This window comes from Homarus americanus, unplaced genomic scaffold (genome assembly GCF_018991925.1).
Source record: "Homarus americanus isolate GMGI-L3 unplaced genomic scaffold, GMGI_Hamer_2.0 scaffold11150, whole genome shotgun sequence".
Lineage (NCBI taxonomy): Eukaryota > Metazoa > Arthropoda > Malacostraca > Decapoda > Nephropidae > Homarus > Homarus americanus.
In genome coordinates this window covers 3072928-3093100 of record NW_024720555.1, presented here as the reverse complement: position 1 = coordinate 3093100, position 20173 = coordinate 3072928, and the positions used below count along the sequence as shown (strand labels likewise).

Here is a 20173-nt window from a genome sequence, read left to right as displayed (position 1 = left end):
AAAACCTGAGGGGGGAAATTCCCCCCTGGTTGAGACCCCCTGCCATAGAGGGACCCTACACAGGCCACTGGCCTCCTTCCCTTGGCATGGTCATCTCCAGTGGGTGGCGAACTGGCGATTAGGTAAATAATATAAGTATGTACTCTTTGTTGTCTATAGCCCGATGCACATGCATTGTCTATATGCATGCTAAAGCAACTGTAAACTTTTAAGACTTCATTGAATAAATATTATTATTATACCAAAATTTCAACACGCCAACATCGGTTAGCCTCTGTTCATTAGATAACCCTCGATGGTAGTAAACACTCCCAGCAGTTGTTGGTGTCGATGGAGTTGTTCGCTGATGGTGTTTACTACCATAACAAATGATTATACTTGGGAATGTATTGTGTAAATTATTCTTATACCAAAAGTAAATAAATTATAAAATAAACAATAATAAGTTTGGTAAAGAACCAAACTGGGAATAGTGGCCTAACGGTGTACTGATATTAAGATAATAGTTGACGATTAAGGTTAATAATCCCTTGCCTTTTGTATAGCAGCCTAATAGATCACGCCGGCTTATGTGTTTAGCGAAAAGTAATAATCCCCTGAACAAATTAAGTAAAGTGTTTAGAGGCTGCAAATTTACAAGTTTAAATACAAAGACAGGTAACATTACTCCTACATCTAGCGTATAGTGAACGATAAATCAGTTATGGAGAAATTACGCAAACTAACAAAAGTATTGGTGGAAAGAAGAGTCTCACCTATAACTTGCTATCATCGGTTTATATTTAGCAAAACGGGGATATGGCCACATTGTGTAAGTCAAATGTTGCCACTAAACACTCTTGGGAATTGTATAGTTGCAATCAATTATTTTGACAATTGTAAGACACTTCATTGCCATTTATGAGGTAAAATTTCACTTGTTGCCACCCAGAGAATTTTGAGAATTTTATGGGAGCAATCAATAGTTAAACCAATTCTAAGACACTTTTCTTCTATGATGTTTCCCCTGCAACGACCCACATTATCTGGGGGGTTCTAAGCCGGTTAGGTTAGGTCGTTTGTAAATCTAGAAATTTGCTATAAAAATCAAGGTAAAGTGTTTGAAACATTAAAAAACCAACAGAATTTTTTTTTTATCTAACCTAACCTAACCTAACCTGGGGCTCCATAATCGTTCGATGTTCTGGGTGTGTGCTGCCACATATGTACATAATAAAATGTTAATTATCTCGCTTATATATTATTAGTGCCAGAATTACAATATAAGAAAAATTTCTTAGAATTGTCAAAGTTACCGATTGCAATCACGAGATTCGTTTAGTGGCAACAAGGGAAAGGTAAATTTTTATACATAATAAAATGTTAAAAATCTCCTCTTATACATAATTTGCACCATAAATGAGATTATTTTACTTGTTGCCACTAAACAATCTCGGGAATTTTATAGTTGCAGTCAGTAATTTTGACAATTCTATGAAACTTTAAATCAATGGCAAATGTGCAACCAAAGAATCTGATAAAAAAATGTTACCTAACTTAAACCTAACCTAACCTAATGTAATATAAGAAAATGATCATAGAAAAATAGTTCTATTGATTGAGTGTAGTGAATTTCTGGAATTCTGTGGTTGCTGTTTGCTGCAATATTACCAAAATTACATATAAGCGAGATATTTTATTATGTATGAAAATTTACCTTTTACTTGTTGCCACTAAACGAATCTCGTGAATTTTATACTTGTAGTTGCAATCGACAATTTTTGACAATTCTAAGACACTTTTCTTCAATAGCCTTTCTGGCACTATTTACATATAAGCGAAATATTTAAAATTTTATGATATGTGTTCATACATAGCACTACACACCCACTACATTGAATGACTGTGGAGCCCTCCTGTTATGTTAGGTTAGATTCAAAACGATTTTTCCAATAATTTTAGTTGTGCTTTGAACACTTTTTACCTTGATTTTTAAAACAAATTTCTAGATTTGAGCCAGAAATAAAAGTCAAATTCGTTCATAACACATCAAAAACCACCGGAAAAACAGTTTCAACTTCGATTTCAAATAATGGCAACAAGTGAAAATTTACCTCAATGAGACCTGCCCTGTCCAAAGGGTTGTTAGTACTTAATGAGGTTACATAGCCTTATTTATGGATGAAGCTACTGTACTGGTATACTGTATATACTAATACAAAAATATCCAGATCTTCTTATGATCTCATGAAAATAATTGGTATTATCCTAGCAGACACACAATGCCCTTTCAAGGTAGAGTCAGTATTGAAATTACTGTATATTAGACTTAATTTTAGCACTGGTTTAACATTGAAATAACTTAAAGTACCCACTGTGATAGCAGCTTGCAGCCTAGTAGCTGCACAACATACAATAGAGCTTTGTACGTATAGTACTTCATAATTGAACATGACATCTTATTAATCTGCCTTGTGTTTCTCCAGTCTATTACAATTATTTAATCTTTCAGGAAAAAGAATTACCAACTGAAATTAAGAAAGAGGTTGAGGTCTTCTGGAAACATAAATTTGAAACCCTTTCCCAAGGATTAGTTGAACCTGGGTAAGTGTTCATTTACGGTAATCATATATAGGGGGTCCCTGGGTTACGAATGAGTTCCGTTCCTGAGGACGTTCTTAAGTTGGAAATGTAAATAAGTCGAAACACATACCTAGTACCCAATGTGCACTATATCATAGTCTAAGTCCTTTTATATATCTTGAATCACTTCATTTAAGAGAGAAGAAATTGAATGATAAAAATACAGTAAAGGAAACTAAAAATTAAAGCTTAACACTTACATTGAAACCTGAGGCTGGCTTGCATGTAGAGATCAGCATTTGTAGGAGTGACAGAGACTTTATTGGAATGGTTGAACTGAAATGTTCTTCTTTTTGTCATAAATCTCTTTGTAGTATCGTAGCTATTCAGTAATACTTCTATGAATCTTGGTGAATTTTGCTGTGTTGGGATCTTGCTGTTTAAATTTAAACAATCATTCTCCAATAAGCCTGAAACCATCTGCCATTTCTTTTGTAATTAATCCCTTTAGTTCCGGAGTTTCAGTTTCCTCTACATCCTCTGACACAAAATTTGCTTCTCCAGTTTGATCAGCTCCTTATTGCTTAATTCTTCAGTATGAGACTCAAGCAACTGTGTGACTTCATCCTCATGAATATCAAGCTGGAGTTGGTTCCCAAGGTCTACCACTGGCTGTGTCATTTCCCCAACATCATTTTCAGAGCCCTTGAAATCGTGGACAAACTGTGGGCAGTGTTTTTTCCAAACATCATTTGGCCTTACCTTGAACCGATTACACCAGCCCCTACTAGCAACAAAATCTTCCCCATCACTTTCACCATCACACTTAGCCTTCAAGTCAGCATGCAAGCTTCTCGCTTTTTCCTGAATCAAGACTAGACTTAGAGGCAAATCCTGTTGATTTTGATCTTCCACCCATATCACTAACAATCTTTCCATTTCAAGTAACAATCCACTTCTTTGTTTTCTTATCACAGCTGAGTGCATTGGTTTTGACCGACTGAACAACCGACCCACTGAAGCACAACATTTTCCCAATGACTGAGGGTGTTTTGCCTTTTTTCAGAATGTTTAATTACATCAACTTTCACTTCCATTATAACTGTTATCCTTTTCTTGGATGCACTACTATCAGTTGCATTAGATTTGCATTTGGGAGCCATGATGAGAGCAAAAATAGTTAGTCAATAAGCAAAAAACACCATTTGCACTTGATCACACGTTAATGTGGTGAGGGTAAAGCGTACTGACTCTCCCTTAAGACGCCGTGGCTGGGTGATGCACTACTCCCCACGCGCCGCTCTGCCTCGCCACTACTCCACGCAAACTAGTTCTTGTACGTTAATTTCCCATACTACGAACCAGTTGTACCTATGTCGGATTCTTAAAATAATTGACCTCATGGGACCTTGTTCGAATCGGCACGTGTTCGAAAGTCAGACGTTCGTAAGTTGGGGACCCCCGGTATACTGTAAAGTATTGTACTGTAGTATAATGTATAAAGTTATTCCTATACAGTATGTCTTAAACATCAGTTGCATTTTAAAGCTTAATGAGAAGTATGTGAGAATCTAACTGCCAACCTAGGTGGGCTGGGTTCAAATCATAACATGCACAGGTGAAAATTTTTTCCTAAATAAGATTAGCCCTATTTAACATGATGCACACTCATATTCTGTACAGTACGTCTTACCTTAATTTATGGCACTTGACTTGAAATGGAGCAGAACACCCTATATATATATATATATATATATATATATATATATATATATATATATATATATATATATATATATATATATATATATATATATATATATATATATATATATATATATACAGTATATATATATATAAAAGAATAAATTGACATTGCAACTGGGGGCCACCACACAGGAAGATTAAGAAATACAGTAGTGAAGAGGCTGAGGTGTAATAATTGTATGCCAATCTAAGCAAGTCAAGAGAATTTTACTGTAAATCATAAAATCGTGATGAAAATAATCCCTGTACAGTAGAGGCAGGAAAGAGGATGCTAATTGATTGAGGACATTCAAAGGTGGACCACGAAAGAGAAATTAAAACATCTTTAATTGCCTGGTTTATACTATAGACGGACGTGGGGTGATTTAAAACTAGTTTATAAGTACTGTACCTAAAAGAACATTTCTCAGTTACATGTACTACATATCTGGGTTAGTGGATGGATACCCCACAATAGATCACAGCCTCAAGTTTGAGAAGCTATCAGTACAAAAAATAGAGCTAACTTCTTTGGGGTAAAGAGTTTTGAGCTGTTGGAATAACCTACTAGAATGTTTAGGTACTTTCAAAAGCCTGTGCAAATTCAGCACTTGCCAACAGTGCATAACAGAGAACAGACTCACCACCTGACTGGCAAAGATGTAAGGCAAGAAAAAGAAAAAATATTGTAGTCTGAAAGGAGAATTGAAATATTTTATTGTGATTACTATACAGTGGTCCCTCGGTTAACGAACTCAATCCGTTCCAGCAGGTTGTTCGTTAACCGAAAAGTTCGTTAACCGAAACCATTGTTTCAATGGGTTTTTGGGTAATTGGTTCCAGCTCACCGAAAATTTCCTAAATTCAACAAAAATGGTAGAAAAGTTCACTTACCTTGAGGTGTGTATGTAGAAGGCTCCTGGATGATGATGATGATGATGATAATGGGAATTAGAATGGGGGTGGAGGAGAAGGAAGAAGAGAAGGCATTGGGGTGGAAGAGAAGTCACCCCATGGCACCATTTCACCCATAAAATTTTAGTTCTCTTGGTGTATTTCAAGATTATTTTCTTTAAATCAACACTGCACTGCATTATATATTGTCAATATGTAAAATATATTTCAAAATGACCAATAATTTGCTTGGAAACACAGAAAAAAAGCGTTTAGTTGAAGAGAATCTCAAGCAAGATGTTACCTCCAGTGAAAACAGAGAGAGACTAACGCCTGTTTGCTGTGTTAACAGGCTGGATGCCGCGCATTAAACTAGTCACTTTACCTTCAATTATGTTCAATAATTGTTAAAATGACTAAAAAATTGAACATTAAACTTTTAAAATTATTGAATAGTATAAACTTCTTGATATTTACTAAAATAGTAAGGAATTTAAGCCCTAGAACCGATTAATGTATTGGCGGACTGATACTAAAGCTGGTTGCCCGGCCAGTGCAAGCGAAAACATGTTGAGGTCGGTTTGTAAGAAATTCGTTAACCGAATTTTTTTTTGTTAACCGAATTGAAGATTCTTATGGAAGGCAGTTCGTTAACCGAAATTTCGTTAACCGAGGCGTTCGTAAACCGAGGGATCACTGTACTGTACTTCAGGGTTTGAATTACAGTATTAAATATAAAACTACAATTTTCTAAGAAATATGTACTATGAGTAATATAAGTTTGAAAGTACAGAACATTTGAATTGTTATTGTACAGTGTAATATATTTTTAGTGAGGCTGAGAGTGGCAGCGAAAAGAAGTATGTTCTCTCAATGTTTCCATATCCATCGGGAAAGTTACACATGGGCCATGTCAGAGTCTACACCACTAGTGATTGTATGGCCAGGTTCTACCGCCTCAGAGGATACAAGGTAGGTATTTCCACGTCTTGTCACTACAATATATATTTATACCCTAGCTTAGCAGTTTTAGACTAGAAAAATACATTGTCTAAATAGAGCTTTTCCTGTTTGTTTTACCCTGATCATAGATGTGTTTGGGAGAGCTGGCACTTTCAGCAATAAAATGTACAGAGTAATGCCAGATACAGTATATACAGGAAAACTCCTCTCAAGCCAAAATATCACATTTAGTGTCTCCCAACTTATGCTGAACCAATTAATGCTCTTTTGTTGTGATAATTGTGCCATAGAATATACTACTTTGTTTATATTGTTGTAGCATTTGATTCAAAGGGACAATATTATTTAATTATAATTATTAGTGGTCTACTGTTATTAAATACAGTACAGGTACACCACGATTACCTGGGAACTCCTTTAGTCCGGACAAAATTATGAAGGGCGCTTAACTTCCCTCCCTCCCTCCCAGCCTGAGTGAAGCTAGTTTTAGGCTTAAAGTTTTTATCTTATAAAATGTAGCTGACTAGACATAGCAGAATATAAATTGCATTGCTGGAATCCTTGTAAGATAGTGATTAATTTGAGTATAAATATCACATAGTTTGCACAAGAGATAGAAATTTTAGTCTTGTGTAGTACATTTGTGTACTGTACAAGTTTTTTAACTCATATTTTCTGGAAGATATATGTAACTTTCTTCATTTAATTTTTAATCATTTACATGCACACACCATCCTAATTATATATTGTGAAGAGGTAAAAGAAATAATTGTCCTTAGGGTAAACCTGTAATAAGTTAATTACTAAAAAATTTATGTCCAGAGCAAACTACAGTATTACCCCGCTTTACGCAGTTTCACTTTCCGCGATTTCTCATTTACGCGGTGCCTTGCCAGAACCGAACTTTCACTTTCCGCGGTGCATCTACCCATATACGCGCAGAGTGTCTGGCTCGACGCTATTTTTAGATTCAACCCTCCCGCCTGCTCCCGCCTGGGCAAGCCACGCGGTAAGGTTGCACAGTGCATGTCTCTGTTGCGTTATCAGTGACGTCATATGACGTATCGGACTGTGATTGGCCATGCATCCTTACCTCCCTCCGCTGCTAGCTGTGATTGGTTTAAAGTAATATGACGTGTCCACCCGCGGGAGGGAGGGAAGAAAGACGACGCTCGACCTAACCACGGCAGTTTCATCCCTCCAGGCCACACCGTGTATACGTGCATCCATTGTTCTGTGAAATGGCTTCCGCCGGACCACCGCCACCAGAGAGAAACCTTTCCTTACCTGGACCCAGCCGCCCTAAGCCAAAGAAGATACGACGTTCCCTAAGCTACGAAGTGAAATACCAGATAATTCAAGATTTGGAGAAAGGAACACGTCAAGCTGATCTCGCGCGTCAGCATGGAGTCAACGAATCTACGATTCGTACTATTAAGAAGGATGCAGCCAAGATCAAAGAGCACATGAGAATCACAAAGTCTGCAGGTGCTTCAATGATCAAGTATTGCCAGAACAAGGTGCTGCTAAAGGTGGAAAATTTGCTGGTGAGTTACTTGATTCGTCAGGCGCGACGCAACATGGCGGTGGACACGCGATCCGTTCAAGAGTACGCACGTGAACTGTACGCAGCAGTGTCACGTAAGACTGGAATTGCAGAGCACAAACCCTTCAATGCTTCCTCTGGTTGGCTGCATAGATTTAAGAAGAGGAACAATATCACCAACATCAACATTGGTGGTAAAGAAGCGAGTGCTGACCGTGTGGCGGCTAGAGATTTTCCTCCGTTCTTACATGAGGTTATGGAGGAAGGGCAGTACACTGATGACCAGGTGTTCAACATGGACGAATCCGGCCTATTTTGGAAAAAAACTGCCTACCAAGACCTTAGTTGTCCAGTCTGCCAGCAAGATTCGGGGTCGGAAGTTGCAGAAGGAGCGCATCACTGTCCTCTTTACCACCAATGCCTCCGGTACCTGTAAACCAAAGTTATCGGTGATTCACACAGCCCGCAAGCCTACAAGAACGTGGACATGAGCAAGATTAATGTCCACTGGCTGACCGCACGCAAGGCGTGGATATTCTCTGCTCTGTCACTCTCCTGGTTTGATGACTGTTTCATTCCCGACGTGAAGAAATTCTGCGAGCAACAAAATGTTCCATTCAAGATTTTGTTGCTCCTTGACAATGCACCAGGACACTCGCCCCTACTTATGGATCGTCACCCCAACGTAAAAGTGGTCTTCCTTCCTCCCAACACTACGTCATTAATCCAGCCCATGGACCAGGAGTTGATCTGCAATGTAAAAGTTGCATACGCGGCAAAGAAATTCAAGCTCCTGAACGACTGTACCAACACCAAGGATGAGTTGCGTAAGCTGGGTGACACCGATAGCGAGAGCAAAAGCGACGAGGACAAGGAACAAGAGGTGGTGACTCAAGAAGTTCTCGTCAAACAGTTTTGGAAAAAATTTAACGTCAAACAAGCTGTAGACTTCTTGGTGGAGGCATGGGATCAGCTGTCTATAGCTATGATTCATCACGCATGGAGGCATGTGTTGCATGGTATACCAGGTGAGAGGCAAGGTCAACCTGTGACTGGTGAGGTTCAGTCTGTGACAGTGGCATTGGACCTTGCAAGAGAAGCTGCGCACAGTATTACAGCTGAAGCTTCTCCGAGACCACCAACGAAGACATCCTGGAGGTGATCAGAGATCCTGAAATGACTGCCGACGAGATGTTGGAAGATGATAACGTCAGTGTAGAGGAAGGTGGTGCGTCAATCCCAGAAGAACACAAATTAACGCCTAGTAATATTAAGGGTGCCATCGAGTGTGCAGAGAAATTAAAGCTCTTCCTTTCTAATGACCCTGACGATGACCGCTATGAAGTCTTCCATACCCGGCTGGTGCAGGCTATGGAGCCGTACATCAAGGTGTATCAAGACAACATCAACACTAGCCGTCAAAAAAGCATTATCGAGTTCTTCGCCCACAACCCACCACAGCCAGCCAGAGCCAGTGATAGTGACAGTGAAAGTGACTTTGAGGGATTTGTCAGGGAGGCCCTGACAACTATGACTGATAGTGATGGTGATTCACCTAGTAATGGTGATTCACCTGAGGGCCAGTAATCTGCCCTCTGCCTCGGAACCAGCCTCCATCCCCGTATGCCAACCCATTTCTTCTACTGACATAAGTGTTACACCCAACCTTTAGTTTTCCTAACTTAACCTTTATTTTTCCTTACTTAACCTTTATTTTTCCTAACCTAAACTCTTCTATATTAATTGTGTGTGCATACCATCATAAAGTTAAGATAATATTTTTACTACAACATAGTTGTGTGTCGTCAAAAAGTGGAGTTTGGGGATCGGGCCAGTCTCTATTGGAATTAATCCCATATGTTCTGTTGTTCACTTTACGCGGATTTCACTTTCCGCGGTACCCTGTGGGTTCAATTGACCGCGTAAATCGGGGTACTACTGTATGTGATGTTTGAACTCAAATTAATTATTATTTTACAAGAATTACAGCAATTGAAATTATTTACTGCCAAGTCAATTCAGTGACATTTTATAAGGGAAAAACTAAAACTCCTTCTGTTTTGATAACTTTGCACTTTGTTATCTCCCCTTGAACTCCTTGACAGCTGTCCCCCCCTCCTCTTCCTCACAGCCAGGGTGAAGGCAGTTTAGGCTTAAAGTTTTTATCTTATTAAATGTTGCAGGCTAGACTTAGCAGAATATAAATGACATTTCTGGAATCCTTGCAAAATAGTGATTAATTTGAGCATAAACATCACATAGTTTACACAAGAGATAACATTTTAGTCTAGTGTAGTACAGTATATTTGAGTGTATTGTTGAATCTATTACCTGACCTCGGTTACAGCAAAACGGATAATCCTGCAAGGCTTTGGAACCAAGGGTGCCGGAAAATCGGTGGTGTACCTGCATACTGTACTGTACAATGTACAGGGAACTATGTCATTTACCCCATACTTTTTCAGTACTTGTCACATTACTCTTCTGTTTACTCTATCATTTGCTTATTACAGTATACTGTATACTGCAAACACCAGTGCCAGAAAACAAAATCATTTCCTTCTCCAGAAACGCTTCCATGTGCTCTTCAGTGCAAATACTGTACTTCATTTAGATATCCTCTTCCCTTTTTGATCCCACATGGTTTGTCCTTCAATGCATTCTCTGATTTTACATCTTTATAGCAGATTAAATTTGTTATGGTAGTAAATGTGATTGATATGAGAGTTTGTGTTTACCCTTGATTCTGTCCGCCCAACAAAATTGCAGAAAAAGGTTTGAAAGCATGAAAAAAGTATTTTTAATTTTATTGATCAGGTGTTTCATCCTATGGGCTGGGATGCTTTTGGTCTACCTGCTGAAAATGCAGCAATTGATTCCAATGAGATGCCTGAAAAATGGACCTACAGCAACATTCAGCAGATGAAGGACCAATTGCTCAAATTGGGTTGCAGCTTTGACTGGAATCGAGAGATAGCTACTTGTGATCCACAGTACTACCGTTGGACTCAAGCTATTTTTTTACGTTTGTTCAGAGCAGGGTTGGTGTATCAAGAAGAAGTAAGTAACTATGATATTATCTTTTGAATAATTGATAGTCAGTGATAGTCTGTTAGGAATATTGGGATTTCATGTTTCTGTGTGCTATGAAATATGAATCATGAGATTTTGAAGTATTTGTCAATCATTATGAATACCCTGTACTGTACTGTACTGTACTGTACTGTACTGTACATCCTTTCTTACAGGCACTGGTGAACTGGGACCCTGTGGATCAGACAGTGTTGGCAAATGAGCAAGTGGATGCTGATGGATGTTCTTGGAGATCTGGTGCTAAGGTGGAAAGCCGATTCCTGAAGCAGTGGTTTATTAAGACCACCAGGTATAACATCACTAAATTGATTCATACAGTACTAAAAATAATCTTCCCAACACCTCCTTTACCCCACCACCACTGGTCTCCCAGCATTAACATTCTCTCCCTCTACATTAAATAAAATCCTGCTTTAGAATGTTTAGTCCCAAATGGTGGTTATTTACAGACTCAACCTTTACACTATATATTCAATTAACGGAAGTTTCCCATTATCTTGTTAATATGTTTCCCATACTTTAGCAGTCTCTTTTCCTGTTTCCTACTTTTCTAGGTATAACCCCTGCCGTGTTCACCTCACATCCTTATCATGTGCAGTACACTATTACTGTATTGTTTCTCTATGAGAGGAAGGGGAGTCCCACTGATAGCAGAGGCAATAAAATTCAAAAGTAAAACTATCCTCATACTGTACTTACTTTCAGTATATTTTTATTATCAGCATTTAGTTTTATTATATTTACTCCTTCGTATTGTACTTCTGTAATTTCAGGAAGACCTAGAAATTTAGTAATTCTTTAAATTATGGACTGAGCACTCTTGATATCATGGTAATTTAGTAAAATGTAAGTCTTTCAGAAACATAATTGTCAAAGTTCCTCTTTTAATTGTACAGTTGAATAATACTCTGATTACTGTACTTTGTTACTCTTTTAATATATATTTGTATGCTACTGTCTCATGATATAGTTGATACATTTTGGTAACCATGTCTAAGACAAGTGTATTTTTCACTTTTCAGATTTTCCAAATCACTCCTGGATGGTTTGTCTGACCCATTGTTAGAAAATTGGAGTGACATCATCAAGATTCAGCGCCACTGGATTGGAGATTGTGTAGGGTTTAGGGTAGAGATGACGGTAGTTTGTGTTAATAGTGAGGAAGAAAAATTGGCACCAATGAGTGGAAAAATTTACCTATGGATGGCACAACCTGAACTTTTACATGGAATAAGTTTTATTGGAGTTCGCAGTGGACATAAATTAGATTCAGACTCATACAAAATACACAAGTATGATAAATACCAGTTATTGAATGTTAAAGCTGTATGTCCCATCACTCAAAGACAGATCCCAGTTATTGTTTGTGATGATTTATCATATATTAAAGATTCAGAGTTTTATGTAGGAATACCCTGTATATCAAATATTGATAAAAGTATTGCAAAGAAATGTGATTTTACAATTCAAAAAATAATTGAAAATGATAAATTAGTAAATTCGGACACCATGAATGGGTTGAGTCTCGATGAAGCAAGACCCATAGTCACAAGGCAACTTCTTGAGCTTGGGATGGGGGGATTTCAGACAAGTGCTAAACTACGTGACTGGCTGATATCAAGACAGCGATACTGGGGCACTCCAATTCCAATCATTCACTGCCCGGATTGTGGATTAGTTCCTGTACCCGAGAACCAGTTACCAGTAGAACTACCCAAGATTACAAGCTTCCCAAGGAGAGGTGTATCACCACTCAAGGAGGCAAGTGACTGGTTGAAATGCACTTGTCCAAGGTTAGTGAATATTTCCTAATTTGAATTTTGAATATAATAAGAAATATATTTTTTTTTAATTTATATATGGATAGTAAAAATTAATTCCTTTGGCTGTAGTAAAACTTCTATTTAACAGACTATATGGAGAAGAATTTCCATTATATTGCGTCTGTTAGATATGAAACTTCAATCTGATGAACTATATAGAGATGAAACTCAATTATATCAAGGGTCTGTTAGATATGAAAACCCCCATCTAACATATTATATGGAGAGAAGTTCATTATATGGAGGTTTTACTGTATTGGAAGCAGGCCACTTGAACAGGGCTTGATATACCTCCTAACCATCCTGTGTTACAGTGAGAGAAGGCTTGAAAGAGTATTGGTAATACAAAATTGGTTCACATGAGCATGGGAGCAGGTTATTTGCTCAAGGCTTAGCTTAACCCCACCTTTCACTCAGTTATTAATAAAAACAAAGGAATTAAAATCAAGGTATTTCAATGTGCATGGATATGATAGGAGTTATAAGAATAAAGTTATTGAAACAGCAATGAATGAAAGGAACCTGGACAGAGGAGAGAAAGGGTGGTGACAAGTGAGGGTTAGAAAGAGAGGAGTGATGAAATGTTGTGTTGTGTGATATACTGGTAATAATTGGGGGTCAGTCCCATAATATAGATTGCATTAAAAGTCTTCTTGGTTTTCCACTCCACCATCTACAATCTATCTCTGAATTATACATTCCTTTTTACTGAATTCTCACTTCTCATTCCCTCAACATATCCATATCACCTGATCCCCTCTCACCCAAACACCTCCATATCTTTATATTTCTGTTTCTTTTTCTCTGCATCCTGTTTACTGTCACAGTTGGTTCTCAGGCATGTAATTTCTGTCATTTCTGATTTTTTCCTGCCTCTCATATCCAAAGTACATACATACTTCATTTCCAAATAATTATATTAGCTCAGTATTTTCTCCTTTGATATATACTTCTTTGTCTCCATAGCATTCTCATTGCTGCATTATGTTTTGGTCTTCCACTATTCTACAGTTTAATTTAATCACTAATTATTTCAATGAGTGACACATCTCCCTTTTTTGGAAAACTTCACTTCCTCTGTTTTATCTCCATTAAATTGAACATGAATGAATGAGATAAATCTGGTAGAATTATTAAAGCCTATTTATGGAAGGGAAGTACAGTACCACAGTTGTACACATCTATTACATCACTAAAACTGTGTGTAGCTACAGTATTTATTTTCTCATGATTCCACCCACTCTGCATTAAGTGGGACTAGCCTTAAAAAGAATATTAATTTTTGGGGGGGTATCTCAACCTCTTTTCGTAATGACAGGTGTGGAGCTGAAGCTGAACGTGAAACAGACACAATGGATACATTTGTTGATTCCTCTTGGTATTTTCTACGTTACCTTGACTCCAACAACACCCAAGATCTTTTTAGCTACGACATACAAGATAAACTGATGCCTGTTGATCTATACATTGGAGGAAAGGAACATGGTAATTATGTAAAACAATTTTGTGAAAAGGGGAAATACTAAGCAGAATATATCTGTAATAGCAATGACAGTGATTAAGTGACACCATTTGAAGGGAGATTGTGTGTGTGTGTGTGTATATTTTCTCTTGATTGCAGCCACTGTGAAATACTCAAGCAGCAAATGCTTGAAAGAATGGAAAAAAGGAACTACATTACGGTACTGTATAGTATACTGTATGGCCTGACAGCTGGTGGGATTTTCAAACAGACAGCTGCTTTGGAATTCCCATCAAGATTTCTATCATCTTCCCTTCCTGTCTATTTTCTCATTAGCTGCAGGGTGCCTCCATTATTCTTATTGGCGAGGCTTCTCCTAAGGCTAATATTATGAGAGTGACGCTAACTCCCCTGGGTGACTCGTGGGTCAAAATGGAGGAATTTGTTCCCCACTAGCCAGTCAGAATTAATTAACCAGCTTAAAACTGCTTCAGGGTTGTGAGTGAAATTATTAGTCTACTAGAACCAATCTTTAGCATCCTGTTTGACCAGGGAAAACTGGACAAGTTGACTAATTTTGCACAACTAAAAGCATCACATGCCCCTCTTACTTGAGGCTGGTTGTACTGGGAAGGAAGGAAGGTAAACATAAAAGGCCCTTCCAAAATTACAAGAGCCGCCTGGTTCTGTGTACCACTCCACCAGAAAGAGGGATTTCAGAATCAATCCTTGATTTCAGCTTAAATATTTTAAGTGTTCTTAACTTATCCCTAAGGTAGACAATTTGATATTTAAAATCATATTATATTGTGCTTAAGGACTTATTTTGTCATGAGATCACACCCTTGGTGGATGTTACATTACAAATGGATGACTGCTTGTTTCCTCAACTTGAAATGGGTATAAATATTTGATGCACCTTCATAAGGGATTGGGAAACACCACCAGCTGCTTTATGCTAAGAACCAGGAGATCATCTGTCCAGCCACTGTGTATTGTAGCAGCAGTATAAAATAAGCTGTAACATCTCCTTCCCATAAAACAGAATAACAGGTTTTAACCTTCCTTTTGTTGTCATTTGGACTCCTCAGAATAAAGATATATTGACTACAGTGTTAATAGTTCTTCAATGCAGTACTCTTGTGCACAGATAACAATTGATATGCATGGGCAATATCATTGTAGAAAAACATAGTCTGGTATATTAAGAACTCTTATAGATTTGGTTTATTCCCAGTGAATCCCTAATTATATGTACAGTACTTCACCAGTATTCATTGACTGAAACAGCATTCATAATTCACTTGTAAAATTTCTTTGTGTTTCTCTGAAGTTTGCAATAGTATTCTGTCAATATATATCATGATGTAAATTTCTTAGGGTTCTTTACAAATGATAAAAACACCATTTGTTGTGTAGGATATAGCTTAATCATGCACATATAGAGAATTCATGATACAATATATCTTAAATTTCAGCTGACCTTCACCTGTACTTTGCCCGTTTTGTGCACCATTTTCTGGCCAGTGAAGGGTTAGTAAGTCATTGGGAGCCCTTCAAGAGACTGATCATGATGGGTATGGTTATGGGGCAGTCATATATGGTTGAAGATACTAGACGTTACATCACCAAAGATCAAGTAGATTTTACAGGTAATGTGTATTCAATTTTTTTTCATATTGAAGTTTTGGGTTACCAGTACATATTGCATCCAAAGTTAAATTTTGTGTTTTAAATTTTGAGGGAATGCATTAAATATTCAGTAAATATTAAAGGAGCAAATTAGACAAAAAATTATATCTGAAACCATAGTGGAGAAACCTTTGGTATGAAAATGTGATTTGCTCTAAGATCAGGATACTGTAGTACAATATATGAGGCGCCCCGCATCGTATGGGTTATTCACGCCAAAATTTGAAACCGAGAAAACCGCTTTTAAAGTTTTTCCAACTTCAAACATGCATAACTTTGTTGTTTTTTGAGATACAGCTTTCATTTTTGATGCATTTTGAAGCTAAAGGACAGTACTTGCAGATGGTAGGTAGCACATCATGAAGTAATGTACTGGGTTCTTGCCATGTTGACTTGAAGCAACAAAACTTCCACCCGCTTATGGGTTTTTTTACTTTAATCGATATCAGAGTGTAGATCCCGCCCGCTGGAGGGGCCGTGGCATAGATAGCAGTTGCTCACTGTCATTAGCTGAGACGGGGGAGGAGGCTGTAGGCTGGTCGCTGTGATTGGCCGCCCGCTCCTCTCACTCATTCACTGACAGGATGGGAGCACCTTACGACGCAAAAGCCAAGTCCATAATTTCCTGTCTGCCACAAATCAATGTTCTCCCCTATTTTCAAAGGGCTTTCAACCTTATTTACAGTGTAGTAAGGAGATCTTATCAACTACCACCATATAGAGCTAGGCCGAAAATAGTGCTTTCCAACAAAAAACGGGTTTTGCCCGGATGGTCTGAATGCACCTTATGATGTGGGACGCCTCATATGAAGTATCATTATACAGTTCAGTACTGTCCTGTCATAATGGGTCAAATTAAACAAAGGAAAAGGAGAAATATTACATAACAAACTTTAAAAGTGAAACAAGACTTTGTGGACGCTCTGTATTATGATATGATTTATAATGTACAGTATAGTATTTTCTCTTTCCCCATTTACAGTTAATCCTCCGGTGGAGGCTGAAACTGGTGCACCCTTGGTAATTACTTTTGAGAAAATGAGCAAAAGTAAACACAATGGCATTGACCCACAGGTATTAATTGTGTCTACACATGTTATCAGAAATACTTTTATTTTTTGTGCCATATACCCTGTAAAGTTTATCTAGTTTAAAAGTCCACATACAGTATACTGACCAGTTCCTTCTCTGTAAAATTGGGTTGGTGATAGGAAAGGCATCCAGCCATAAAACTTGCTTAAAATTTGCACCGTTCTGCACCAATTATCCTGTTAACAGGGAGATTACTGTATAATGTAGCATATTGCCCTCTATTTAAGAACTAAAGCACCCAAAAGAGGAAAATTGGCATATTATATGTACCTCTAAATGCTGTAAATATTTTTGGAGTATAGTATATGGTTTAATTATCATCATCATTTTATAGCTATTTCCATACTTGCATGGGCTATACCCCTTTGCTCATTCATTTTATATGAGTACAATAGAATCTGTTATATTTTTATGTATTGCTATACTGTACTATTGACCATTTGTTCCACTAAGTGTACTTGAATAGAATAAGTTTAAATAATGGACAGTACTATTATGTTTGGAACTTCATGATACTGTCCATGGCAAATTTAATTCTTTACAGTATTTTCTTGAGTGAAGGCATTGATATTAACCCCAAGTGTTGGTTACAGGAGGTACTGGACAAATACGGCACAGATACTACTAGACTGCTGATGCTAGCTAACTTTGCTCCACATTCACAGAGAAATTGGTCAGAAGATAGTAAGTCCTTCTTTGGGTTTTGGCTTTCACAGCTATGTACTGTACTATACAGCTCTGTACTTCAATTTGATTCTTGTGCCAGCAGACAAAGATGTGACTAAGTGACAAGAGTGCATCCATTGTTGTCTGTACAGTACATCTCTAATAAGATTTTTTTTATTGTTATTTTAGCATTTCCTGGTATCCTTAACTGGCAGAAGCGTATATGGCTGATTATTTGGGATTTCATACAAGTTCATCTGAATAAAGAAGATAGAAAAATGAATTCTTTAAGGTAAACCCCTGTGGTCATTCAGGTACACTGCTGCTTCTTGGATGTTTATATCCCTCAATTCCAATGCATTCCTCCACTATCCTTTCATTGTCTTCTTTGTCTACTCTTCTCCTTCCTACCAACCACTTCTCAATTATTCGCTCTTATTTACCAATCCTTTACTCTTCATTCTCTCAAAAACATGACTCTGATACAAGTACACACTACTGTATACAGTACAGAGTTTTCATGAATTAATACTACAACTTATACTGTATTTATATTTTTTCATATAAATTAAAATCTTGTACGATATTTATTTTTTCTGGCTCATTCGAAAACCGAATGTCCCACTCCATACTAATATTCCCCTTGTGTTCTGAAGCTCGCTTAACATGAATTCATGAAACAGGTGACCATTGTGTTGGCCATCTTACTGTACTGGTACAGTATTTTGTCATTTGTTTATCAAATTTTACATTTCATATTTATTTCCTACTACCCCCCGGTTAGTCAGTAAGGTAACTTATTTTATCTGTATAGGGGGTCCCTGACTTACGAACGCCTGCTGATACAAGCAAGGTCCCATTAGGTCAAGTATTTTTAAAGACCGACATAAGTACAATGGTTCGTAGCAGTTGCATATGAGAACTAGTTTGCGCTGAGTGGAGGGGAGGCGGAGCGGCGAATGATGCATCACCCAGCCACACGTCTTGAGGGAGCATCAGTACACTTTACCCTCACCTCAGTAACGTGTGATCAAGTGCAAACTGTTGTTTTTTGCTTATTAACTCTCTTTTTCTGCCCTCATCATGGCTCCCAAACCTGATGCAAGTGATAGTGGTGCATCCAAGAAATGGAAAACAATTACAATGGAGGTGAAACTTGATGTAATTAAACGTTCTGAAATGGGCTAAACACACCTCAGTGATCAGTAAGGCGTTAGACTTCAGTAGGTCAATGGTCGGAACAATTTTGAAAGACAAAGAGAAATTCTTGAACTTGTAAAAGGATCTACACCAATGCACTCAACTGTGATAAGAAAACAAAGAAGTGGATTGTAACTTGAAATGGAAAGATTGTTAGTGATATGGGTGGAACATCAAAATCAACAGGATTTGCCTCAAAGTCTAGTCTTGATTCAGGAAAAAGTGAGAAGCTTGCATGCTGACTTGAAGGCTAAGTGTGATGATGAAAGTGATAGGGAAGATTTTGTTGCTAGTAGGGGCTGGTTTAATCGGTTCAAGGTAAGGGCAAATGATGTTTGGAAAAAACACTGCCCACAGTTTGTCCACAATTTCAAGGGCTCTGAAAATGATGTTGGGGAAATGACACAGCCAGTGGTAGACCTTGGGAACAAACTCCAGCTTCATATTCATGAGGATGAAGTCACACAGTTGCTTGAGTCTCATACTGAAGAATTAAGCAATAAGGAGCTGATCAAACTGGAGAAGCAAATTTTGTGTCAGAGGATGTAGAGGAAACTGAAACTCCGGAACTAAAGGGATTAATTACAAAAGAAATGGCAGATGGTTTCAGGCTTGTTGAAGAAGGATTGTTTAAATTTAAACAGCAAGATTCACCAAGATTCATAGAAATATTACTGAATATCTATGATGCTACAGAGAGATTTATGATAAAAAGAAGAAAATTTCAGTTGAACCATCCCAATAAAGTCTCTGTCACTCCTACAAATGCTCATCTCTCTACATGCAAGCCAGCCTCAGGTTTCAATGTTGGTGTTAAGCTTTAATTTTTACTTTTCGTTACTGTATTTTGTCATTCAATTTCTTCTCTTCTCTTACATTAAGTGATTCAAGATGTATAAAAGGATTTGGGCTATGATATGTTCGACTTACGTACATTTCCGACTTAAGGACGACCTCAGAAACAGAACTCGTTCGTAACCCAGGGACCCCTTGTACTAAGTCATGCAAAACCAAACAATGAGACTTTCTTACACCCTTGGAAGCCTCAGCTGTCATTCTCAATACAGCTCCTCCCCGACTTACGACCTACTACCACCCGCACTTACGACCTGCCTCAGTCGTACCAAAATTTTGTCAAATTACGTATTTTCGAGTCCCAACGTCAGTTCACTGACAAAATTTTCATTTGTAATTCACTTTGAAATGGCTGGCAAGCTTAAAGGTGAGAGTTTTGTGGTGCTGAGAAGAAAAAGAGACACTCATTTTAGATTTTCTATGTATTATTTAAGCATTTTCGACTTACGACTATTTCGACTTACGACCTGGATTTGGGTCCCTAACCCAGTCGTAAGTCGGGGAGGAGCTGTCCTGTACTGTACATCTATCTATGTGAAAATAAAATCCTCACTCAAATGGCTACAATTTAACTAATTG

At 37.8% G+C, this 20173-nt stretch overlaps 1 protein-coding gene across 2 annotated transcripts in view; it reads left to right on the top strand.

The window, feature by feature from the left end:
* The first annotated feature begins 8 nt into the window (after positions 1-8).
* LOC121860625 (probable leucine--tRNA ligase, mitochondrial) overlaps positions 9-20173 on the top strand; it is a 33221-nt gene continuing 13056 nt past the window's right edge. Inside the window, exons 1-11 of one of the 2 annotated variants that reach the window (XM_042357876.1) lie at positions 9-657; positions 2492-2583; positions 6036-6174; positions 10529-10771; positions 10960-11093; positions 11827-12597; positions 13946-14112; positions 15568-15741; positions 16764-16855; positions 17467-17557; positions 17729-17831. In XM_042357876.1, coding sequence (XP_042213810.1) covers positions 6076-6174; positions 10529-10771; positions 10960-11093; positions 11827-12597; positions 13946-14112; positions 15568-15741; positions 16764-16855; positions 17467-17557; positions 17729-17831 — 1874 coding nt within the window. In that variant the 5' untranslated portion in view covers positions 9-657; positions 2492-2583; positions 6036-6075. Of the gene's footprint in view, positions 812-2491; positions 2584-6035; positions 6175-10528; positions 10772-10959; positions 11094-11826; positions 12598-13945; positions 14113-15567; positions 15742-16763; positions 16856-17466; positions 17558-17728; positions 17832-20173 lie in introns of both variants that reach the window. The other variant, XM_042357875.1, reaches the window with a different exon arrangement.